This window comes from Mauremys mutica, chromosome 10 (genome assembly GCF_020497125.1).
Source record: "Mauremys mutica isolate MM-2020 ecotype Southern chromosome 10, ASM2049712v1, whole genome shotgun sequence".
Lineage (NCBI taxonomy): Eukaryota > Metazoa > Chordata > Testudines > Geoemydidae > Mauremys > Mauremys mutica.
The window spans coordinates 27,425,532-27,451,691 of NC_059081.1; the positions used below are offsets into that span (position 1 = coordinate 27,425,532).

Consider the following 26,160-nt stretch of genomic DNA (forward strand, 5'->3'; position numbering starts at 1 on the left):
GATTCTCAAAGTTTTGTACTGATGACCCCTTTCACATAGCAAGTCTCTGAGTGCAACATCCATTCTCCCTCCGTGCCCCTTATAAATTAAAAACACATTTTTTATATTTAAACCTATTATAAATGCTGGAGGTGAAGCGAGTTTGAGGTGGAGACTGCCAGCTCATGACCCCTTGAGAGGTCATGACCCCCAGTTTTAGAACCTCTGGCCTAGCAATATGCAATAAAACTGAATATAATATATAGTTAGGACTATAGTTATTCCTCACCCAAGCATGGATCAACCACCATTATGTAGCGGTATTTTGTGTCAAACGTACTATAGCTAAGGTTATATATATATGTATGCAAAAAAACAATTGTGTGACTTGGAAGAGCTACATATTTCTCTAACTTTGAAACAGACAGAAAACTTTCCACTGTTTGTTAAACAAATTTATTTTATTCACAAAAGGCAATGCAAACATACTGTAGGCAAAAGGCCAGTTGGTTACTCCAATGGAACAAATCTACTATTAACACTCCAAATTCCTTGAAGACAGTATTTTCTATAAACTGCAATCCCCTTCTCCTTCCACCCAATAGTCTTTTACTTTAGATAAGCATTTAAACTCCTCAGTTTAAATCTAGACAAACAGAAGCAGTTGGAGCCTAACCTGCAAAATGAGTTCACAGAATGCATTCAATCACACTGCACTATGGGAGCAGCTCACCAGACAGGGTGAAAGTTGTCACAGCTCCACTGACTTCAATGGTGCTATGAAAATTTACACTAGTTGAGGATCTGCTCTTTTTATTTCTTCTTCCCTTCATCTATTCAATCTTTGAAATTATTTTGATCTTTTTAGCAATCAGTTTCATGTATAATTTATCTACTGCAAGTGTAGAAAATATCCTAAAAAGAGATTCACTAAATTTATAGGTACCAATCCTGCTCATATTTAATATTGTGGTGTAGTTCTTAGAAAAGATGCATAGACATACCGGTAAGTATGGGAAAAGGCTCTCTTATAGGAAAACAGTTACAATAAGAGAATAGAGCTGCATTTATAGCCACCACCAGCTTTCTTCTCAAAATGACTACTGTTCATTGAGTTGTACTACTCCAAAAGATAGCAGCTACAAACATGGACGTCCACTCATCAAAACAAAATGAACACAGAACATGTTTTAAGCTTTAAAAATTACATTAATTACTAATTTTATTTTGGAATACTGGAATTTCTAAAAACAAAGATTTATTAAATAGACAAGGTGCTTGTCAATTCAAAGATATCTGAAATTTTAAAATCTTTTAAAACATTCTCTGCGTGGTGATACTACAGATAAATGAGGTCTTCACATATTGTTCAAGTGAAAAAGTGACATTTTTACACAAGTTTTTTAGCAGGTAGCAAACAACTCAAAGTAGAATAAAGTTTACGCAGTCTGTTTTTGACACCCGTGAAACAGTTAAATACAATAATAAAATTCTCATTTTAAAAGTTGCAGAAACTTCTATTTTATATGAAAAAGCAGAAGTTATCTACTATTTACTTCCGATATAAGACAACAGGTATAAACCTAATGTGGAAATCTGAAGTTAAACAGTTCCTTTGGCAGCATATTTAGTTACAATCAGGCCTTAAAAATAAATATGATAAGGTACGGAAGAATGGAGAGAGAAAACTGATCCCATTAACACCAAAATCCTCTAAATACACAATTTTAATAATCAAATATTTTACACTATCTACAACTTTCAGAAATGCCTATGATTTGGATTACAAGAGATTATAGGATGCCAAATCCCGCAATATCAAGTGTCAGGGGTTTCTGTTTTGTTTTTAGGAGTAAGTGTATATATATGCATGTGTATAAAATCTCAGACACAAATGGGTATATACACTATTTATACTTCATCTATTATAAAGAACAAAATTTAATCAAATACTTTAATCTAATTTAGAGCCCACTCTATTAATCCCAAATTAAGATATTGGGCAATATTTATACTGTCTCAAAGACTCTGAATCCAATAAAAACTTTCCTTATATTTCAATGACAAACAAGAAAAACCTACATAAATGTTAAGGGGGTTTAATTTGATTAAATTATTTGGATCAAAATAAGTCCTTGCATATAAATTTTCAAATAGCAAGAATTTTACACAGCAGCTTTTGAAATGAATTTTCTTGGTTCTTCCCACCACCAAAAGAACACAAGGAATACATCATCAAAATGCTTTTAAAAAGGTGTCATATTAAAGCACTTTACATTTATACTGAACAGCTTCACCTGGAAGGATAATGCCAAATTAAAACACTGGGAAGGAAAAACTACAGCTCCAGTTACACAAACTTGAGTATCAAATGACCAGGTACTGAATACCTTATTGTTCCAACATGAAGCTACATCTGAACAAGATCATACTAAATAATGTATTTAGTAACAGTAAGACAAATGGAGGTGGCACTGAACAGATGGTGAGTTTTATTTTGGGAGAACACAAGGAGGATCTACCATGTAACAAGGTCTCATCTGGTAGAAAACAATGTACATCAAAACACTCATTTATGGACATGCTTTCAGATTTCCATGCATTTAACCAAGGTATTTTATCAAAAAACTTATTTAAACCCATTATTCTTCCCAGTTTAAATGTCAGCCATTCATAACAAAATTAAAAATATGAATAAATATAATCATATTAAGAAGCCAGAGTAAGTAACCTGGAGGAGAGTGATGTGCAAATTTCCAGAAGTTAAAATAATAAAAGGAAAGAAATCCCATATTCTTGGAAGATTATCCAACTCTTGTAGTTCATTTACTCTTCTCTAAAAAAAACCACCCATAAATATTAAAGTGTCAGGAAAAGTCTCCAGATCTTGTTTCTTTTCCACTGAATGCTACAGGTCCTCATGTATGAGGAGATTCCTTTTTTAAAGGCATGCTTGTTATTTTCAGAGTGTATCCATTCCTTATATCCAAAGAGTAAAACAGTCCAACTAACAAAGGACCTTTGCTTTGGATCCACAGTGGTATAAGTATACATTCTCAGATGTATTCATTTAGACAAGTGAATGGTGACAGTGAGAAGAAAGCCTAAAGACGAGAGTTTTCTGGTCCAGTAAGGTAACTTATGCTCCTGAAGCTCACCTCCACCATTTTCGGAGCAAACAAGGCAGACTCCCACAGGCCCCTGATAAACAGCACTATTGAGCCTCTCTCTAACCAAAGGGAATGAGACAGGTCTCCCACATTTAAACAACAAACATAAAGGCAGATTTCACAAAATTGCCAGCTAAGTAACCTGCAACCTCAGAGCACCTGTTACTCTGCAGCATCCTCTACCCACAAGATGCTGGGAGTGCAACCCCTTCTGGAGAAGGAGCAAGAGAAGCTCCCTAGTAACACCCACCCCCCCGCCCCGCAATTCCTTGTAAGGGAAACAGAAAACCCCCTTGGAACACCAAATCAAGTCTGGCAACTTTGGGGGAAAAAAAAAACCCCTAGAATTTTCATATTGTTGTATTTACATGGTCCTCATTGCCATAATATCAAGGAATAGTCTCCCTCTCCTTTCACACTTTTTTTATCATGCAATTATTCTATTATGCAATGCATCTCATAAAGCAGAACTGCTTATGATGCAACGAACAGAACTATAATTTGTCTAAACCATTGGGGTTTGTTGGAAGAAATACTACTGAAGTGAAAAGATTCTCTAAAACAATGGAATGGAAAGGACTACAAAAAGAACAGATAAAGCAACTTAACTACATTTTATATCACCCTTTCAGGTTTCCAGAAAAAAAAAGAAAGGATTCTCTTATTTGAGTTTAGATTTGAGAATGATACTCCATGAGATTGAAAGTTTTAGCTGATGGAGGCTACTTAAGTGGGGATTGAAATCATTTATGATTTTTTTGATATCATTAGCTCAAACTTGTCTTTAGAACGATTCTGAACTGTCAAAGTTGAAATACATTTAACTCTGAAATAATCGCTTAGCTTTATAATGCAGCAAATTGGGTTGTTTATTTTAATCAAGGGAAAGTGTACTTGTATACCAATGACAGGCTATTTAAATCATGAGGATCACCAACATTTATGAATGCTTTTAGGAATATGAGCTTGGTTTATTTTCAAAGGAGAGGCTGTGGATGGTAATTTGTTTGTTGCTGTGCAACTGAATGAGGTGGAAGTGCCACAGGATAGCCTGCTCCTTGCGGCAAATTAGATGAAGAGTTCTGATAAGCTGACATATCCACAGACATTCCCATATGCTGGGTGTAAGCAGCTGTATTAGTAGCTGACTGAAGGCCAGAGTTCTGGTTCATGTATCCGGAGTTTGCCACAGAATCTGGTCCAGGGCTGCAACAGAAAAAAATCATTTTAAAACAGCGACAGTTATGATTACCAAGTTCGTTTGCGTATCATACTATAAGCCATTTCAAAAGTGATTTGATTTTTCACATTTCTGACGTAACAAAAAATAGAACAAAAAATGTTAGCGACATTTAATATTCATTAAGAATTTAACCACCTCTAGACTTTTAATCTGTCTGAGGAAATCAAGTTTTATATTAAAGTCTTGCTAAGTGTTACCTTAAATATGAAGCTTGAGGAGGCTGAGTTGCTCCTGAAGAATTTATAGTTTGAGGCAGGGACCTCAGCTGGCCCATCTGATCAGGTCCTAGACTGTAGCCTTGGGGAAGAGTGACTTGGTGCATACCCTGAACCATGTAGTTCCCACCATGTGGTTGTACAGAATATGGCTGTAAATGAAACAGAACACACCATGCATCAACTATCTCAAAGAATGAAACTCTCCTCCCTTCCCCCATCTCCCAAGCAGGGGATGGATGGGAATTTAACAAGATACACAGTATCTATGTATCAGAAACTTTGTTAGAGGAAGATCAGATGATGTTCATTTGAAGACATTTCTAAGCTGCAATAAGGTATGCAGCTCCCTCAGGTGATAAACGAACTGCCTACATTCACACTGCCTCATTTTTCTAACTATTCCACCCTTAATTTGCACAGTTGCTATTTCAAATCACACTGTAGGCAAATGTTTTCAGGAGGAGGATGTGGTGGTGATTTTTAACCTGTACCTCCCTTGTACATACACTCTAAGAGACTTTGTAAGTTAGTACATTTCATAAGCTAGGAGATAAATAAACAAGGTATACAACAGGAAAAAAGTTAATATAAGGTTCTTATAGCAAGGTTAAGTCAAGAAATGCAGAAATTAACACTAAGGAGGCACAATTCACATTTGACAAAGGAGAAACTGAAGTTGAGAGACTGTTTATCGGGTTATTCATACTGGTGAAATGTTGCTTCTTAAAGACATACTTAAATTAAAAGAACATTTCCACTGTGTATTAAATGGCATGTATCTTATGTAAATAACTGATTTTTCATAAAGTCTTTACAATTCAAGCCACAGGCAGGGTAAGCCAATGCAGTATACACACAAATCAAATATGAATATTGCACACATTGGTTTTGTATTTGGAATGAAGTATACATACATACATAGATGGAAATATATAACTTTGTGCAATACAACTGTGCTTAGCACCATTTTGCTGTTTTTTCCACAGCAGGAAGCAGTATCTCAGAAGAGATCAGCAATATTAAAAACTCCAGCTGTCTCAGGTACAGAATTTCTTTTCTCCCCCGAAATATAATGAATTTTTCATCATTTTCAAGAGTTTAAGGCATGGCATAATAGTTAACTGCATCTTCTTTGATGTGGAGGTTGCTATGGTAACTATTCTTTTCACACTGAACAATTAACATTCATTTAAAACCCACCTAAAATATGCAGGCACATTCTACTTTTTCTTTTTAAGTGTCTCCTTTAAATACGCCTTGCCTTTTCTCCATTTTTTGCGTTCACAAATGAACATACGTTGGGCACATAAGAGTTCATTCTGAATCCAATATTGAAGTTATTTAACCCACTAATGCACAAAGTGCTTGTTACTTAAGAGGGGGAAAAAAACAAACAGATAATGATAAATCCAAAGTGATACATCCAAAGCAGAATTACTATATCTGGAAGAAGTGCACTGCCCTCATGATGCATACCATATTAGAAAGTTCAATCATGTCCCTGAAAATAGACAGAAGAATAACATTTTCTTTTGGGATTAGGGAAGGACATATGACTCAGTAAATCTATCCATCTGTGAAACACACGAGTGTAAAAAAAAAATTTTGTTGAGTGACTGTCACTGAGAAAACTGGTTAACTGGGTTGTTAAACTTCAACCGTCAGAATACAACGTCCTACTAACTGTACAGCAAAGATTAACAATTGCATTTTAGTGCTAGAAGATACCTATTTTGTTCTAGTACATTTTATTCTACAAGATTTAATGATTATGAGGAAACATCAAATCATTTAGAAGCTAGCAATAAAGCCTGTTCTCCTTTATGCTTTGTTATCACCCATTAAAAAGAAGATGCATATTAGGAAAGCCTCTGTTTTCTGAAAAGGGTACTGACCTGCACTGGAACACCAGCTGATGTGGGTGGATAATGTGTTGGAGGATGGACCTTTGAATAGGCTGAATACATAGGCGCTTCATTCATCAGTTTATTATAGAGTTCCAAGGCCTCTAGAACTTTGACATTCAATTCAGATAATTCTGAATGTTTCCTGATTAAAAAACAAACAATTTACTCAAAACTCCTTCAGAGTTACTTATACCTCTGGATATTTTGCAAACTAAGAAGTTCTTTAAGCACAGTCTTAACTAAATAAGAAAAGAAAAAAAAAGACATTTATTTGTATTTTTAAGATGTCCAGCTCCATTCCCAGTTATCATACTGATGGAATTTGGGAAGATAGGCAAGAGAAGAGGTTGGGGATCCTTCTTACAGTCAAATTGAAAAAGCAACTCTGTCAGTCTCTCTTTGCTATCTTCTCCTTTTACCCATTTATCATCAAGTCTCCTCAAAGGTCTAGGAGAAATCACTGCATTTGAGTACATTCCTTTATCGATAACAGTAATCAGCAAATTGAAAATTAGGCTCATATAATTTTAGATACACTGCTACTGGTGTCAATGAAAAATTGCAACTGTACATTTCTCCCTATTTAGATTGGAAGCTCTTTAGGGCAGGAACTGTACCTTATTATTTACTTATACGGTACCCAAAACACAACAGGGTCCAGATCTTGTTTGGGGCCTGAAAATCAAACTAAATATTAAAAAGTTAAAACAAATAAAGAGTGAGCTTGTCAATTTTCTATTCTATAAGATTTTCTATCTTAGGTAGGTGAAAAAGAGCACAGGTATAGTAAAATGTGGTAATCCCATGCCCAATCAAAAACCCTTACAAATAAAGATGAAGCCTATGTAACAGTGTTGTACTCCTTGTTTGAAAACAAGAGAAAGATTATGACTCACGTATCAATCTCTTCTAGTTTTTCATCTATCATAGGACCCATCTGTTGACAGATGTCTGTGAAGACAAAAGTGTTAATATATTATACAATTAAAACTTTAAGCCTAGTCCTGGGTAAGAATATATTTTAGCTGAGTACAGCCATATTAATGGAAAGATTATAATTGTCTACTACCTAGTCTTTTTTTTAAATTTGCTCTTAATTTTAAATATTGTAATTGAAGACAGCCAAAAGAGGCAGGGAATCAAGAATTAGTTTGCTATATAAACTAAAACTACTGCCTACAAACAGCATTGAAATTTCTCCAAATTTCTCAAATAATCCTCTCAAAACTGCTTCATCTACATCTAATGAAAATCAATTACTTTAGAGTTACAGTATAACATAATACCACCAATGAGACTACATATTGCATGACCTTTAGGAATTAATGCTGTGACACCAGAGATTTAAAAGTCACTAAATATATTGTCAAGAAAAGGATTACAATGTAAAATACACCTTTCATCTAATTTCTAAGTGTACACTGTCCATTAAGGAAGAGATATTTAATAAGACAGAAAATATAATGCCACCATATAAACCTATGGTGTGCCCACACCTTAAATACTGCATGCGGTTTTGGTTGCTCCATCTCAAAAGAGATATATTAGAATTGGAAAAGGTACAGAGAAGGCCAATAAAAATGATTAGGGCGATGGAACAGCTTCCATATGAGGATAAATTAAAAAGGCGGGGACTATTCAGATTAGAAGAGAAAACAAAAGGAGGATATGATAGAAATCTATAAAATCATGAATAGTGTGGAGAAAGTGAATAAGGAAGTGTTATTTACCCCTTAAAAACAAACACATGAACCAGGGGTCACGCAATGAAATGAATAGGCAGCAGATTTAAAACAAAAACAAGGAAGTACTTCTTCACACAATGCACAGTCAACTTGTGGAACTCGCTGCCAGGGGGATGCTATAAAGGCCAAAAGTATAACTGTGTTCAAAAAGAATTAGGTAAGTTCATAGAAGATAGGTCCATTAGGGGCCATTAGCCAAGATGGGCAGGGATACAACTCCATGCTCTGGGTGTCCCTAAACCTCTGACTGCCAGACACTGGGATTGGACAACAGGGGATAAATCACTTTATAAATTCCAGTTATGTTAATTCCCTCTGAAGCATCTGGTACTGGCCATTGTCAGAAAACAAGATACTGGGCTAGACAGACCATTGGTGTAACCCAGTATGGCCATTCTCATTGTTGTGGTTTTTTTTGTTTTTTTTGTTTTAAAACAGTGATATAGTATTTTAAAACATCTATCCAACTATAGTTCACCCAGTCTGAAGAAAGAGATTTAGTTGGGTTATATGCTCCTCCACCCCCTTAGCATAATTTCTAAGAACAGAAATGGCATCAATTTTTTCCTTCCTAGCACACACAAAACAGATATTTTGATTAGTTTAGGGAGTTTTTGTTTTTAAATGTGTGCATGAACATGTTCATACGAGACACTCCAGGGGAAGCTCTTGACAGATAGCAAACACATTTTCATATAGCATAACAGGATTTGAGAATATCAAACATTATTAGCAGTTTCTTTACCCAGCGTCACTTGTTCCTCCGGGACAAACAGCTCCACCTCAAGCAGAGTTCTGACAGCACTCTGACAGCATGGATCCTTCAAAGTGATGTTATCAGTGCCCTAACTTTCAGAGGCTGAGCAAGTCACTTATGCAATATATAACAATAATTCTGTTTAAGTAACAATTGCAGATTTTGGTCCCACCATATACTAGCCTAACACCCCCAGGACCCAAATATCTATTGGAGCCTTCTATCAGTACAGACCAAGAGCACTTTTACATTTAAAGCCCAGAGACCTATCAAGTAAAATGTGAGAAAACAAACAAAAACAAACTATGCTTTTGTTATTAGCTGTAGAATGAGATACTGAAGTTAGCATGTTTAGTAATACTCATAAGAATACCTTCTAAGTCTAGAAGATCTGGTGAATCAGGCTTTGCATCTGTAGGATCTATACTCTGAAGTACCTGCAGCGCTCTATCCATTTTATCCTGAATGACAGATAAAAGATTTTTAAAATGTAGTTATTTCTAAAACATAGCACAGAGTTCTCTAGTTTTCGTTTCAAAATGGAAAAATGCCTTTTTCATAAAGAGATCTAAACAAGATTTTTCTCCACTGTCTATTTTCACCAGTCAGCACAGAAAGATGTTGTGATAGCAGAGAAGTCACCCTAGCACACCTCTTTCAGTCAGGTGTGGTGCTGCAGCTTGGCTCTACTTGAGCTTCCCTTCACCTGGGTTATAAGCAAGTCCAGACAGACCTTTTTACTGAAGAACATCCCTTTCCAAGAGTCTCATCTATTAATGACAGTAAGAAGCGCAAGGCAGACCGTACTCAGATGCACCTGGGAACATTCATCATCTTGGGCTCAGTCCAACTACTTTTCCCTTCAGGAGATACTTCTTTCCTGTGCCTGGAAACAGTCTCTTTTTGGAACCCCTTCCAGTTCCGCCTATAGATTACTCCTTTTCAGTCCTTCCTTAATGAGCTTTCCCCCTTCTCTCAGCTCATTCCCAACTGGTTGGTGGGGAAGGGGAGCCTTGCCCTGCCCTCTGTGCAAGGCTCCTGGTCCTGGACTCTTAAAGGTACAATGACAGGATTTCCTCCCTACCACCACTGAATCCTGGGACTGCTTTCTCTCTACCCATATCCCCCTTAGGTCCTTATATCTATTGCTCAAACCTTAAAGGGACACTACTGCCCTTAAGTGGCAGACTACCCCACCACAGATGTAAGGACTAATATTTTCATAAAACTTGTATAAAACACTTAACACCACATTTTGTATCCATTGAAAGTGTCTGCTTCCAGAACAAGATATTAGAAGGTACTAGCGGACTCAAGGGTGTTTAAGGCTAGACTGGCAACACTCAAAGAGTATTGGAGAGCCAAGCAGCCACATGCTAACCTTTCACACATTCTCTATACCCCTCAAAAAAATGCATGTGTTCTGGAATGCTATATTCAGTGCTCTCCCAAGAGAGTTATTTGAAAAAAAAGGAAATCTGCAATTCCTCCCTCATACACAGACTGGCTGAGTGAGCTCTCTACTACTGCATTAATGGAAAAAGTGACTCTAATAGAAGCGTGTGGAAAAAATACAAGGAAGTCTAGTCACACATGAAACTATTGCAAACCTTTGCAGTTTAGTATATATTAGTTTCTGATACTTGTTGACTACATTCTCACTTATTTATCTATTTAGTCGCTTCAATTATTAATGCCCTACAGGACCTTTATAGGTACAGGTGTCCATCCTCCGGCACCCCCCATGGTTTTTTTGTGAACACTGTACTTTATTATATGCTAGTTTCACTTTGTGTCTGTATTTCTATATATTTTGTTTTTATATTACATATAAATTAATCAAAAAAAAGTTTCTAAAATGATTGCATACCTCATCTATATAAACAGGTTCAGGTTCTGCTTTCTTAACTTCTTCTGTAGTATCTTCAGTAACAGGGGCTTTATCCACAGTAGCTAAGAGAACATGAATGTCAGTTCCTTTTCTTCATCTTTGTTACTATACTATCCTAAAAATATACCCTCCTATTCTCAAAAAACAAATATTCAACACTGCATAGTTTAAACTGTTTCCTTAGGCCTAAGTACAAATACACTCTTTGATGTCAAATCTTTAAAGTCAAAGAGAACTTAAAAAAAGCAAATGACTCCCAGAAAATCATGCTCTTAGGTCTTCGAAGCAGGGAGAAAACATTGCATTACAGCAAAATAAATTCCAAGTTGATCAGTTTCTGAATGTGATAGGTTCTACTTGGAATTCAGTCCACTGTTCCTTGGACAAACATCCAAAACTGTGAGTCAGACTCCAGCAAGGCTACGTGTCTATTTGACCTCCACCAGTTTCTAAAACAACCGCATCACTCTCACACATTTTATATCACGGAATTTTAAGATGCCTGTGTAAATGTTTAGAATTACTCACAGAGACAAGGTGGGTGAGGTAATATCCTTTATTGGACCAACCTCTGTTGGAGAGAGAGACTTGTCTCTCTAATATCTTGGGACCAACATGGCTACAACAACGCTGTATACAGAGAGTTACTTCTGAAGGTACTGGTGTGAATCAAACTATCAATTTTTACCTTAAACTGAGTTAGGGTATGTCTATACTACCTGCCGGATCGGCGGGCAGTGATCGATCCAACAGGAGTCGATTTATCATGTCTAGTCTAGACATAATAAATCAACCACCGAGCGCTCTCCTGTCGACTGCCTGTACGAGAGACGCAGGCAGAGTCCATGGAGGAGCGGCAGCAGTCGACTCACCGCAGTGAAGACACCGGTGAGTAGGTCTAAGTATTGTCAACTTCAACTACATTATTCACGTAGCTGAAGTTGCATAACTTAGATCAATCCTCACCCCCCTGCAGTGAAGACCAGGCCTTAGACATGAGCATGAATATAATTCAGTGTTAAACTCATGTCTAATGGCACACAGAGTCCAAGCTATATTCCAGCAACATTTTAGGTGGTAGGTTATTGGATTCAAATATAATTTGTTCTTTATGAGAGACTAGAGTACAAGAAACAACAGAACCAGCTTTCTGTAACAGAAAAGTACAGTGGTTTAACAAAAAGGAGACAATAAACAGAGGTGAAAATTCTGGTTCCACTGAAGCCAGAGGCAAAATTCCCACTGACTTAAATTGGGTCAGGATTCCATCCCTGGATTCTCTTCCTGGTATACTGTGTGACCTCGGGCAAGTCACTGTACTGAGGGAATAAAGAGAAGCCACGTCGAATATTTCACTTGCCCACCTTTTTAAAGCATCACTTGGTAGCTTTTAATATGTAACTTACCTGTCTCAGGTTCTTCATTTAAGTTAGAGGATACAAAGTTAGATGGGAATAGTCCTACTCCTCTCTGATTTTCACCTTTCCACCAATTGGCATCACTGAGGAATTAAAATGTTTCATTAGAAAACTTTAAACATTCATACCATTAAAAGCTAAATTTACGAACAGATTCTAAACAGCTGGGGGTTCTTATTCCATCATTCTCTCTTTTAGTTATTAAGGAGGTATTAGAAACCATAAGTGCTATTAATAATATAACATTATTAATATAACTTTAATCCTCAAGCCTCTAACTCAGGCAAAACTTCATCAATATCAGTGATAACACTGCCCAAATATAGGCTGTGCGCCCATTGGAGCAAAGTGCACAGCAGTCAAGGGCTCAGAACAACTTGCAGGATCAGGCCTATAGGACCGACAATGTTCTGTGCTATTCTACTGTAGAGTACAGTAGTGGGGAAATACAAGTCAAAAGATACTGTCAACTTAGGAATTACACTCTGCCTGAAATTCACCCACACACTGCAACTCAAAAATTAATGTTTATTTTCTTCAATTTTGTGCATTTGACAGCACTTTGTCTCAATACAGTCTGTTTCTCTGATTTATATGGGACTTTCACCCAGCAACAAAGGAGAGGAAAAGTATTTTTACAGACAGGAGAATTGTAGTAGTATCACACCAAAAATCAGTAGGATCATTCAGGGGGAGATGTAGTGCTTGAAGCTTTTTAACTTGTCACAAATTAACTAAATTTTGAGTTGACTGTGACCCACTAATTTAACCTAAAAATTGTACAAATATTACACAAATTGGGAAAAACAAAGGCAGAGCTACAGTTTCTGCTCTAATGCCTACTAGCAGAAAAAGGAGGAACAGTAAGTCACTGTTTGCTAAATAAGGACAATGCTGACAGAGAATTAAGTTTTATTTTCCAGCTAAAGTCAGGGCAGCGATGGTGCAGCAGCAACACTGAAGAGTAAAATTAAAAATTAAAGAAGTCTGACTGTCCTGTTAAGACTACATCCATAATTAGTCTGTAAAGCACTTGGATGATTTAAAAGGACAATATAATTGTTAAACATTGTCCTAATCATTTTGTACCTGAATAAATATGGACACAGTCAGCAGCCAGGGCGTTCATCATTTCTAGATGGAGCTTGAATTTATTATATGCCATTACTGGATGTACAGAGTGTTTTATGTCAGGGTCAAAAGTAAAAATCCTTGCCTCAAAGTACTTATAGACAAAAGACACAAACAGTATAGATCTAAACTGAAGACAAATGAAATGTGGATGTTAATAAAGGGCTCTGTTGACTTCAACAGAAGATCCATGCACAGGATAGCTAAAAGTAATTGAAAGAAAAAATGAGAGATGCTTAGAAATTAATAATTGGAAAGCTGTCCCAAGTGTAACGGATGGTGTAAAAGAAGGCAATATCAGGAGTTGTAGAAAGAAAAAGAAAAACAGTCAGGACACAGCTCATAAAGAACCAATTTAAAATGTTCACAGCCAACATAATGTTTCAATAGTAAAATACACCATCTAAAACACACTGTACCTGTCATCCAAAACGATAATAATTTCTCCACTTTTAAACGTGAGCTCATTGTCCTCAACAGCTTCAAAGTCATACAGGGCTCGCACCTTCCTTAAGACCTTCTGATTGTTCTGTTGAATTTCTGCAGATGGGTATAAGGATTTAGTTTCCGTTTGCTGCTGTTTCTGCTCTTGCAGAGATAATTCAATAGCTACGGTTTGGAAAATAAAAAAAGTAAGTCTGAATATTTTATTATTTATGTATAAATTTTAGTTTCTGAAACAAGAAAAGTGAAAGACCAACTTCATATAATATATTTTTAAAATGAAGTACACGATATATATCTGTTTTTCAGATTAAAGGTATTTTGAATTCAAATTCCTTATTCTTAAAAACTTTTAACCTGTCTAAACTCCAATAAGTTTACTTAGCCCTGCAATTTGAAAGTTCAAAAGAAACTAGCCACAAACAAGTTCTGAAATATATTATAAAAGCAAACATGTTAATTACAATAGGCATTTCAAGTTCACTATAAGACACAGCTTTCATGCTAAGACAGTGATGTTATTGATAGTACCAGAAATCTGTATACAAATTCTTCGCTGTGTCATGTGAGTAAGGATATCTGCACAACATGAAAGCATAAAGAATAAAAACATTTTAAAGCCTCCATCTTTCAGAGCAGACAGATGGGGAGGGGAGGAAGAGAGGGGATGGGGCAGAAGGGAAGAGGAGATCAAGAGCTCTATAAAGAGGAACAAAAGAGATGCAGTACAAGCAGTCCCTCCAAGGCCCATGCCAGTGTACTGCATATGGATGTAATACCTCTTATCCACCACCTCCTCCAAAGCTTTTTTAAAAGCAGCATATTATTCTCTCCTGGCCTCCCACACCGTTATCACTTTCCATTCTGCGGAACAGTTTTCTCTGGGTACGGTTTTCTTTTTTAGTGGAAAATTTATGCATGTTAACAAAATGTGTTTCAGAGCACAAGTATAGAACACTTATAAGTGTTACATTTCTAACCAAAGGCTGTGACTAATAATTTACCTTTAGCTATATCTTCATCTTCTTTGTTTTTGCTTGATGATGCACCATTCTTGGTGGCACTTGTGAGAGTCTGCAAATGAATTGGCAACATGAATACAGCTATGTTTCAAGCAAAAAAGAAAGCTCTACAGTTCTTTTTTTTTTGTTTAAAGGAATGTATATGTAACAGTATTACATACCTACCTCACCCCCCATCATTTCATGCTATCAAGTGGAGATTCCCCCTCCTCCCCCCCTTTTGTTTGTTGTAGACACAAGGAAACCGTTTATTACTATTATTTCCACCCCACTCTGCACGAAAATATGCCCTCAGCCTGTCATACTCCCCACTGTTGCAATGCAATTCCCTCTAAGCACAGCAACAGCAGAGGAAGTCAACTAAACAGCATCTAGGTTAGGACTTACAGAAAGGAGAAAGACCTTTTTGTTGTGAGCGTGAAGAGCCACCCTCCACCCCTACGAGTATGGGGTGTGAGGGAGAAAGGAAGTAAAACTGGTCATCTGCTACATTAAAGAGATTAATAGGAAAAAAAGCAAGGAGCATATATAACGGTGTGGGATTCTCCTTGAAGCTTTCATAAACCCTAGCAGAGAAGGGGCCTTGAGGCCCAGCAACAGTACACTCAGTGTAAGGCCCTAGCGATGATACTGTTTCTCATGAGTACTAACAAACATTTTTTGCAAGAACAAAAGTTAATGAACAATGAATTCTTCAATCTCACTTGTTTGTAGGGCAATGCATGAGGTAATATAACTGAAAACATTCAGCCTGTCGAGACCCAAACATAAAATTTTATCCACAAGAGAGATAATGAAGTGTAACTCGTTGTCAGTAGTTCAGCAGTGCAAGCCTGGTCGAAGAACTCTCCATCTATTAATTCAAATCTTTGCCATATCTGTCATTTACAGCATATGCTTTTACCTCCAAATCCAGACTCTCAGTTTTGTTTTGACAAGTCCCAGCTGGCTAGCAGACAAAAAGCACCTCTCTCAATGTAAAGTAGGGCAAGATTAAAAGTTCATGAAATTATTTTATGCAACATACAATACTTGGTCTTTGTGTTTGTTTAGGATTATTCTAGCCAAATTCTGGAATGTACCGTACACCTACTATCCAGAGAACTAGCCATACTAGCCGTAAGAGATACCAGGATAGAGGGGTAGCCCCATCACACAGAGGAAGGGCAATTCCTGAAGTGGATGGATGGTTGTGTGGTTAAGAAACAGGATTAAACGCATCTGGTAGATCACTTGACCTCTCCATGCCTCAGCTCCCCATCTGGACAACAGGGATAACAATACTCATCTCATGGGGCATCGTGAGGATAAATAAGTTAATGTGTGAGGTGTTCAAATAGTCACCTTTGGTGCTACAGAAACACCTAGAAAGTGCACTGTAGGGAGGACAACAAGCAAGGCATTTAAATTCAAGCTACTGAACACCTCAGAAAAGTTTTGACTTAGTTTGGGATAGTCAGGCATCAGGTGCCGCTCCAGTCTGCACAGTGGCAGCATACAGCACAATTTAGTCATCCACTCATACATTCTGAAGGCAGGAAAGAAGTAAAAGAGCAAAATGAACAGATGTGTGCCTGGTTGTGGAAGGGAGAAGGTCACTCCTAAACTGGGACCCAAAGGCACCTCTGGTTTTATAACCTGCTCTTTTAAAAAGCAACAGAAAGATGTTATTTCAATAGATTATTGGTCTTACCTCCATATTCATAACACAAGCACATCATTAGAAATCTAATATGAAAAAAGTCTTTTGGCATGTGTCAGATCAGAATTATATCTGTCATTACCTGAGATCCAGCTGTAGGAAAAGTTACTCCCTCTTCTTTAAGAGATTTAATAGTTGCAGATATTAAGCTAAATTGAGGGTCCTTTTGAAATTCTTCTGACCACTCCATCATTAAAGCTTTTAGCTTTTCACATACTTTAGGATGAGCCTATAAGACAAAGTTAAATAATAACTGTGTAGGGAGGGATGTTTATAGACATAAAAAGAGCAGAAATCACTGTATGCCAATAATTCAAAACCCTGTAACATAAAAGGAGATTCAACAATAAACACTCACATAAAGTTGGTATTCACCCAAGAGTTCTGAAAGAACTCAAATGTGAAGTTGCGGAACTATTAACTAAGGTTTGTAACCAGTCCTTTAAATCGGCTTCGGTACCCAATGACTGGAAGTTAGCTAATGTAACGCCAAGATTTAAAAAGGGCTCTAGAGGTGATCCCGGCAATTACAGACCGGTAAGTCTAATGTCAGTACCGGGCAAATTAGTTGAAACAATAGTAAAGAATAAAATTGTCAGACACATAGAAAAACAAACTGTTGAGCAGCAGTCAACATGGTTTCTGTAAAGGGAAATCGTGTCTTACTAATCTATTAGAGTTCTTTGAAGGGGTCAACAAACATGTGGACAAGGGGGATCCGGTGGACATAGTGTACTTAGATTTCCAGAAAGCCTTTGACAAGGTCCCTCACCAAAGGCTCTTACGTAAATTAAGCTGTCATGGGATAAAAGGGAAGGTCCTTTCATGGACTAAGAACTGGTTAAAAGACAGCGAACAAAGGGTAGGAATTAATGGAAAATTCTCATAATGGAGAGGGGTAACTAGTGGTGTTCCCCAAGGGTCAGTCCTAGGACCAATCCTATTCAATTTATTCATAAATGATCTGGAGAAAGGGGTAAACAGTGAGGTGGCAAAGTTTGCAGATGATACTAAACTGCTCAAGATAGTTAAGACCAAAGCAGACTGTGAAGAACTTCAAAAAGATCTCACAAAACTAAGTGACTGGGCAACAAAATGGCAAATGAAATTTAATGTGGATAAATGTAAAGTAATGCACATAGGAAAAAATAACCCCAACTATACATACAATATGATGGGGGCTAATTTTGCTACGAGTCAGGAAAAAGATCTTGGAGTCATCGTGGATAGTTCTCTGAAGATGTCCACGCAGTGTGCAGAGGCGGTCAAAAAAGCAAACAGGATGTTAGGAATCATTAAAAAGGGGATAGAGAATCAGACTGAGAATATAGTATTGCCCTTATATAAATCCATGGTACGCCCACAACTCAAATACTGTGTACAGATGTGGTCTCCTCACCTCAAAAAAGATATTCTAGCACTAGAAAAGGTTCAGAAAAGGGCAACTAAAATGATTAGGGGTTTGGAGAGAGTCCCATACGAGGAAAGATTAAAGAGGCTAGGACTCTTCAGCTTGGAAAAGAGAAGACTAAGGGGGATATGACAGAGGTATATAAGTGATGTTGAGAAAGTGGATAAGGAAAAGTTATGTACTTATTCCCATAATACAAGAACTAGGGGTCACCAAATGAAATTAATAGGCAGCAGGTTTAAAACAAATAAAAAGAAGTTCTTCTTCACGCAGCGCACAGTCAACTTGTGGAACTCCTTACCTGAGGAGGTTGTGAAGGCTAGGACTATAACAATGTTTAAAAGGGAACTGGATAAATTCATGGTGGCTAAGTCTATAAATGGCTATTAGCCAGGATGGGTAAGAATGGTGTCCCTAGCCTCTGTTCGTCAGAGGATGGAGATGGATGACAGGAGGGAGATCACTTGATCATTGCCTGTTAGGTTCACTCCCTCTGGGGCACCTGGTATTGGCCACTGTCAGTAGACAGATACTGAGCTAGATGGACCTTTGGTCTGACCCAGTACAGCCGTTCTTATGTTCTTAAGTTATGATTTTATATGATGTTGCCATGTCTTAAATAGTGCATTATATTGTACAAAAGAGCATTATACATATAGGTCTAGAGCCTGGAAGTACAGCATGGACTTTTTCTACCATTAATGGATTCTGGTATCACAGCCAGCATATCTAGCTCCTGGAGGATCAATATAGGATGATAACTCCAGTAGCACAGAGACAGCACAGCAGCTCCTACACCAGGGGTTCTCAAACTGGGGGTCGGGACCCCTCAGAGGGGTCGCAAGGTTTTTACATGGGGGTCGCGAGCTGTCAACCTCCACTCTAAATCCCGCTTTGCCTCCAGCATTTATAATGGCGTTTATAAATTAAAAACACTATTAAATATATTTAAGGGGGGGGTCGCACTCAGAGGCTTGCTATGTGAAAGGGATCACCAGTAAAAAAAGTTTGAGCGTCACTTTCCTACACCATATTCCCTCTAACGCAAGGTAGGGGGCATCGCCGTGTCCCCTAACAGTCTACTGAAATGTGGCTATTGTCTTTGTCTCATGTTCTACAACAAATCTCAAAAGCTCTCAATTTTTCACAAAACGATGTTCTCTGGCCAGCCGTACTCACTATATAATGTGCTATAGGCCTGCGACTTTTTATACAAACATTAAACATACACCAGGAGTAAGACATAAGGTAAGAGAACACCCTAACTAAACTCCTATACAAAATCTGAGGAAAACATAAGGAGGTGAGATCTTTAGAACCGGTGTTGTTCAGAGACAAATGCAAAATTTAAGGTGGCAAAAATTCACCTTTACACTTTTAGAACCACTAAAATAGAACAGATAAGTAATCCTCAGGACAAGGGAAAAATAGATCAACACAAACTGCAACCCCCAAAACCAGCATGTATAAATGTAAGTCTACAATATGAAACCTGTAGTACTTAAAGAAAGAGCACAGCAACTTTCTAAATCAGGGTATGTCTACACAGCACTTAAAAAGTCCCAGCTGTCCAATGCCAGCTGGATCAGGATCGTGGGGCTCAGACTAAGGGTATGTCTATACAGCAATGTAAGCCCAGACTTGAGCCTGGACTCAAGCCTAACGCCCCCCACTTGCATCCATACACCAATTGTGTTAACGTAGGGCTCAAACCTAGGGTCCCAGGACCCGGCAGGTCTGGAGGGACCAAACCAGTGGTAAGCTGGGACTCAGGGTTCAAGCCCTATTGCTTTCTTGTGTGCACGTGGCCCCAGCTTGACTCAGGACCAGAAAGTCCTCCAGAGTTTCTTGGGGCAACTTCCTTAGTCCTCTCTATGCCAACGATCTCTGGTGCAGTCTACTGCACTCTGTTGCAAATGAAGCCACACTTCCCTTTCCAAAGGGCAGCAGCTCAGATTAGCGCTAACCCATTGTCTCCTGACCACCAGTTTGCAAGCAAGCTATCAAAGATCCTACAGGGTTTTCAGTGGAGACAGATCAGAAGAAGCTTTTTGCAAAGACAGATTTTGGTGCACGATTCCTAGGCACCCCTGCACACACAGCCTTGCGGAGGGCAGGGGACAAGCAGGGCTGCCCAGAGGATTCCGGGGGCCCGGGGTCTTCGGCGGCGGGGGGCCCCCCGCTTCGGCAGTAAGTCGGCAGCGGGGGGTCCTTCCGTTCCAGGACCCGCCGCCAAAGTGCCCCAAAGACCCATGGCGGGGACCCCCCGCCGCCAAATTACCGCCGAAGCGGGACCCGCCGAAGTGCAGCCCCCGCCGCGGGTCTTTGGTGGCGGGTCCCGGAACGGAAGGACCCCCCCTCACCCCGCCGCCAAATTACCGCCGAAGACCCGGCTGCACTCCGGCGGCAGGTCCTGCTTCGGCAGTAATTCGGTGGCGGGGGTCCTTCTGTCCCGGAGAGGAAGGACCCCCTGCCAGCAAAGACCGGGAGCGAAGAAGCTCCGGGGGCCCAGGCCCCGTGAGAGTTTTCCGGGGCCCCCGGAGCGAGTGAAGGACCCTGCTCCAGGGGCCCCAAAAAACTCTCGTGGGGGCCCCTGCTGGGCCCGGGGCAAATTGCCCCACTTGCCCCCCTCTCTGGGCGGCCCTGGGGACAAGGGCCAGAGAGCGGAGCAGGAACTAAGCGGCTGCCCTGTAGAGAAGGGGAGTGGCAGAGCTCCTGGCTCAGCATGGTGGGGGAGGGAATACCTCTAACACCGCAGACACTCCCCCTACCTGCAGGGCAGCCACTTGGTCCCTGCTCCGCAATTTGGCCCCCCACGCTCCCTAGGGCTGCTTGTCCAGGAGCCTCTGGGCAGTACATGCTATCAGGGCAATGAGTGGGAGCCAGTCCCAAAACCTCCCTACAGCCTCCTGCGGTGATGGCTCTGGCTCCTCTACACTGCTGCACATGTTTGCCTGAAGTAGAGAGCAAAACTGACAGGCAGAAGGCAGCTCCCAGGATGTTGGGAGGTCATTCCTCCCCTGGCTGTGCTGAGCCAGGAGCTCTGCTGTTTCCCCTCCCTGCAGGCCAGTTGCTTGGTCCCACTCTGTGCGCTGTCCCTTGCTCCCAGACTGTCCCTGGGGCTGCATGTGCAGAGGTGCCCAGGCAGAGTACACTGTGAGGGCAGCCCCAAAATTTTCCTGCAACCTCCTGTGGATCCCTTGTCCCTGCCTCCCAGGGTGCAGCAGGAGCAGGGATCCCTGGGGGGTGCTGAAGCACACTGCACAAAAGCCCCAGGGATAAACTTCACTGGTCCACAGCCAGCTTGGGGGAGAGGGGGGAAGAAGAGGCGACGTGTTTTTCCTCCAAAACCTACATTTTATGTCAAACAAACAAAAAGACAAAAAAAACCAACCACCAAACAAAAACACCTTCATTGAGTGTCCCATTTTGAAAAGAATTGCAAAGTTTCATTTTAATAGTGAGACAGCCCTGGAGACTGATGTCCTAATTATCCTAAGATCAGGTGCACATGGGCATTTTCCTGCCAGTGTGACTCAGCCTAGAGGTGGAGAGCCCAACTCTCAGATCAGATGGTAGTTCAGTATAAAGCCTTCTCAAACTGCAGTCATTCTACTGAGACACCCACCAAAAGAGCTAATGTACTCATGTGGTCCTTATGGGCACCTGAGTCCCACCAATAGCACCATTATAGTTAGGAAACAGAGTATGCTGTAGTTTTCCCACAGTGCAACACATGTGTAGGGCTAGAGTGTCGGTACCAGGGGAGAGGGAGAGGTGCTAGACACTCTGAGATGGGGTTACTTTGACTCAGGTTTGTGCACTGCAGCGTGAACACCAGAACCCTAGGTTCAAGCACGGATCAGAAAATCCTTGACCTACGGTTAAAAATGCAGTGTGAGGCTCAAGCCCAGGTTTCCCAACACAGGTCCGCTGACTCGAGTTCCACTGCCCTAGGCTTATATTGATGTGTAGACATTCGGACTCTAAAACCCTGTGAAGTGAGAGGGTCCCAGAGCTCAGACAGCCCGAGCCCAACTATCTACACTTCACTTAAACAGACCCTTAGCCCCAGTCAGCTGGCATAGACCAGACGCAGGTGTAACTGCCATGTAGACATACCTTCAAAGACCTCAGATTAATTAGTGGAATTTGCTTTAACCTTGAAAAAATTATTCACTTTATCAAACAGTGTTCCAATAGCTCTATTCTTAAAGGATCTTCATATAATAAGGGAACCCAATAAGGGAACCAGTTCTAAAGCCCTTCAGCCTCTCTCACAAGACAGCCAAGATCCTCAGATGCTGTAAGTCAGCATAGTTCCATTGACCTTAATGAAGCGATTCCAATTTACACCAGCCAAGAACCTGGACCTGAGTTTGCAAGCCACATGCAAAAAGCAAGTCATCACCAGATAGTATCTCTCTCCTATACTACTACTAAAGATAATGCTCCAGAATAGACTATAAATATAGCTTAATAACAATGTTACCACAAGATTAACAGAAATTTAGTCTTAATCCTCAAACATTTATCTGCTATAATGAAGTCACTTGTTACTCCAAGGAAACCTCTTTAAGATGTTCAATAATCAGCACAAGGATATTTCCAATGAAATGCAGCCCTGGGATAATTTTCTTAAGGAAGAAAGAAATAAGTCTTCTGATGCTCTTTTTCATTCTTACGATCTTTTCTTATGAAGGGATGAAGAGACAGTAGGGGAGAATGGGGACTTTCCCAATCACCTGGTGAACAACATCCCTAGTTAGACCCAGTTCTTCAAGAGAATTAGAGGGATCATTTCTCAACTACAAGTGCTGTCTTACAAGAATATTGAGGACAGATCATCTTGGCAACAAGGGGATGGGTTGAGGAAGAGGACAGTGCAGACTTCGATACTTATTCCTCCTGCTGTTCCTTCCTAAAGGGTAAACCATAGGAAATTCTGTTAGAAGGAAGAAACAGCAGAGGTCATTCTAATATGGAAGACCAGTTTGAACTAAACATCCAGATGATAGAGTAACTTCAAACCATCATCATCATCCATCAGATTCCATCTCTCCAAAGCATCCTGAGGAGCAAGAACTGAAAATAAATGAAAAAGATCAAAGAGTTGGTGGTCATGGGCTGAAGACCTCCCATTCCATAATTCACCATAAAACTCTTCTCTTTTATGCCTCCTAACCAATACCTCTTCCTGAATAAGGGCAACAAACATAGGAATTGCCAAACTGGATCCATCTAATCCAGTATTTTGTCTCCAGCAGTGCCCAGTACAACATGTTTCAGATTAACGGGTGGGGGTGGGGGTGAGCAGACGTGAGATAATCTGCCCTCCTGCTCCTCTAATCCCCAACTGAGATCGACTTAAATTCCAAAACAAAGTTTAAGATCCCTTTCAACAAATTGTTAGTACTAAATACTCTGGATATTCTTGTTAAATTTTCAAACTCTTTTTCGGTCTTGCTAAATTTTTCGCCTCACTGCAATAACCTGTGGCATAGTTTCAGGATAATCATGTTTTGTGTCAAAGTAATTTCATTGACTGTCCCTTTGTTCTCATGTTGAGAGACAGCATGAACAGAATTCCCAACCTCCCTTCTTTATGCCATTCATCATTTTATATACCTATGTCCTTATTTTTCTCCTTTCTAAAAAGAACATTCCCAATCTCTTCTCAGAGTAGAGTTTTCCCATGTCTCTAGTCATTTTCAACGATGTCCTCTCCAAATTATGAACTATCAAAGACTTCTATCAAATTAATGAGACACTATTTCCCTTTGCAGGAACCATGCTGATTAGGTCGTATGATATGATCCTCCAGATGTTTTATTATTCTATTTTTAATTGTCATGCCAACCAGTTTATCAGGTACAGATATATGGCACTCTGGTATTTAATATCTCAGATCATCCACAAAGCCTTTTTTAAATAGAGGTAAAACATTTGCTATTCTCCAATCCTCTGTTTCAGTCACTTTTAAAAAAAATAAGATTGCATACTTTTGTTAGCAGCTCAGTCACTTCATTCTTGGAATTCTTCAGAACTCATGGAGATACCATCTGGGCTCTGTTACTTATTGCTTTTTAAATTACCAATTTGTTCCAGTATCTCTTCTAATGCCTCAATTTCTGATCATCCCTCACATTTAAAAAAATACTAAACAGATCTGGGGTTAGGAAACTTTCCAACAGCCTATGTGGTGAAGACTGAGTCATTTAGCTTCTCAACAAAATCCTTAGCTTTCTTAATTATTCCTTTTAACACCTGGTGATCCACTTGACCCATCAATTATTTCACCAGGATTCGTGATTCTGACATATTAGAATTTCCTGCAGGGTGGATAAAAATTGATTTTTTAAAATTAAAAACGGTTTAAATCGGATTTTTTTGATAAAATGCTTTTTGAGGAAAAAAGCGAAAGAGAATTTTAATTAAGATACATTATAGCTCAAAGCGACAGAGTCCTGTGGCATCTTATAGACTAACAGACGTATTGGAGCATAAGCTTTTGTGGGTGAACACCCACTTCGTCAGACGCATGAGCTTATGCTCCAATACGTCTGTTAGTCTATAAGGTGCCACCGGACACTCTGTCGCTTTTTACAGATCCAGACTAACACGGCTACCCCTCTGATTATAGCTCAAAGATATCTCATCATGGAATAGGGAATATAAATTCTAATTCTATAGTATGAGAATATATTCATGTAATGTTTAAGAAAAGTTATGTAAATGAGTTCCAATAGTTCATGGATTAGGGACCTAATTTTTTTGGGTTCCATAGGCTTCTGTATAGATTATTTAGGTTAAACTTTCTATCTACCCAATTGGACTCAGTGCTCAATCAGAGATGCTTACTTTTGCAGTTCTCAGACTGTGGATTTGTGTCTCCAGAGACAACATGCTTGTTAACAGCAAAACTTTTTTAAATAAATATATATAACAGTGAGAAATAACAAACCTCAACCCTATTGTCCCTCTGCAAATTTGTGTACACAGAGTCAATCCCTTACCCTCTCTCTAAAAGTGCAAAGTTGCAAAAAGTTCAATGAATAAAAGATTGTTGGGGGCAGAATAGATCTGGACAAGGAGAAGAAGTCTGGAGATAAATGTGAAAAGGGAGTAGAAACAAAAGTGAAACTGTTTTGACTAGCATATTCCAGAAGTCTTGAGGTCTTTCTGAGTGTAGCCTTCATTGATTTGAGATCTACCATACCATTCTCGCACTAAAAGGGAATAATGGCAGCAGGCCATAAAAAAGACCCAGTTTGGGAATATTTTAATGAAGTTCCTCTACCTGTGGGTAAGACAGGCATGCGTGCAAAATGCAAACAGTGCAACAAAGAAATGCAAGGCCTGGTTGCCCAAATGAAACAACATCATGAGAAGTGTTCCTTCTCAGGAGGAAGCTGCCTTGAAGATGATGAAAGGAACATGTAGGATCTTCAGGCTGGTAAACTTTTTTATTTCAAACTTCTTTTTTAAGGACTGCCTGTCTTCCTTCTGGACTATTCTTGAATTCTCATGTTCGAGCAAAAAATACAGTTGTTACTCTATGGTACTATCATTTTAGGTGCAGTTATGATAAAAAATAAATAGCTGAAATAGGCAGATCTTCCTTTTACAATTTCACCTTTAAAGTAGTACAGAGTGTCAGTGAATGCAATGAGTAATACTAAATGAGCAGTTTGGTGGTAATAATTAAATAATTGCATTGACTTATTTTGTTTAGGAGAATCCATCCTCAACATACAGGATTCTGAAGACTATCCACCTTCAAGATTACCATCATTTTTTATAGTTTGAGTTATCTGCCAATGATAGTGTTTCAGTCACATCATGTATGTCACATAGCCACAGTATATCACCTGTAGCAAAAAGAAAAAAAAAAATCTCCATCATCCAGAAACAACCACAAATAAATTTGTGATAAGAACCAGATTACAAAAAGAGGTAATTGAAGAAAAAATTGCCCGGTTTGTTTATGCAACAAACTTTCCTTTCTGTTTGAAAACCCACACTTCATTAACATGGTTCAGTCATTAAGACAGTCCACCCAACAGAGCAGATGTTGCAGGAAAGTTGCTGGATAAGGCGTATGAATTGTTAACCTGAGTCT

General features: G+C 39.2%; 1 protein-coding gene across 2 annotated transcripts in view; it reads right to left on the reverse strand.

Moving 5' to 3' along the window:
- Window positions 1-421: 421 nt before the first annotated feature.
- STAM2 (signal transducing adaptor molecule 2) overlaps window positions 422-26,160 on the reverse strand; it is a 37,621-nt gene continuing 11,882 nt past the window's right edge. Inside the window, exons 5-14 of one of the 2 annotated variants that reach the window (XM_045032626.1) lie at window positions 16,710-16,856; window positions 14,908-14,977; window positions 13,879-13,999; window positions 12,317-12,411; window positions 10,890-10,972; window positions 9,393-9,480; window positions 7,414-7,468; window positions 6,506-6,659; window positions 4,590-4,759; window positions 422-4,355 (exon numbers count right to left, since the gene is read on the reverse strand). In XM_045032626.1, coding sequence (XP_044888561.1) covers window positions 4,127-4,355; window positions 4,590-4,759; window positions 6,506-6,659; window positions 7,414-7,468; window positions 9,393-9,480; window positions 10,890-10,972; window positions 12,317-12,411; window positions 13,879-13,999; window positions 14,908-14,977; window positions 16,710-16,856 — 1,212 coding nt within the window. In that variant the 3' untranslated portion in view covers window positions 422-4,126. Of the gene's footprint in view, window positions 4,356-4,589; window positions 4,760-6,505; window positions 6,660-7,413; window positions 7,469-9,392; window positions 9,481-10,889; window positions 10,973-12,316; window positions 12,412-13,878; window positions 14,069-14,907; window positions 14,978-16,709; window positions 16,857-26,160 lie in introns of both variants that reach the window. The other variant, XM_045032625.1, reaches the window with a different exon arrangement.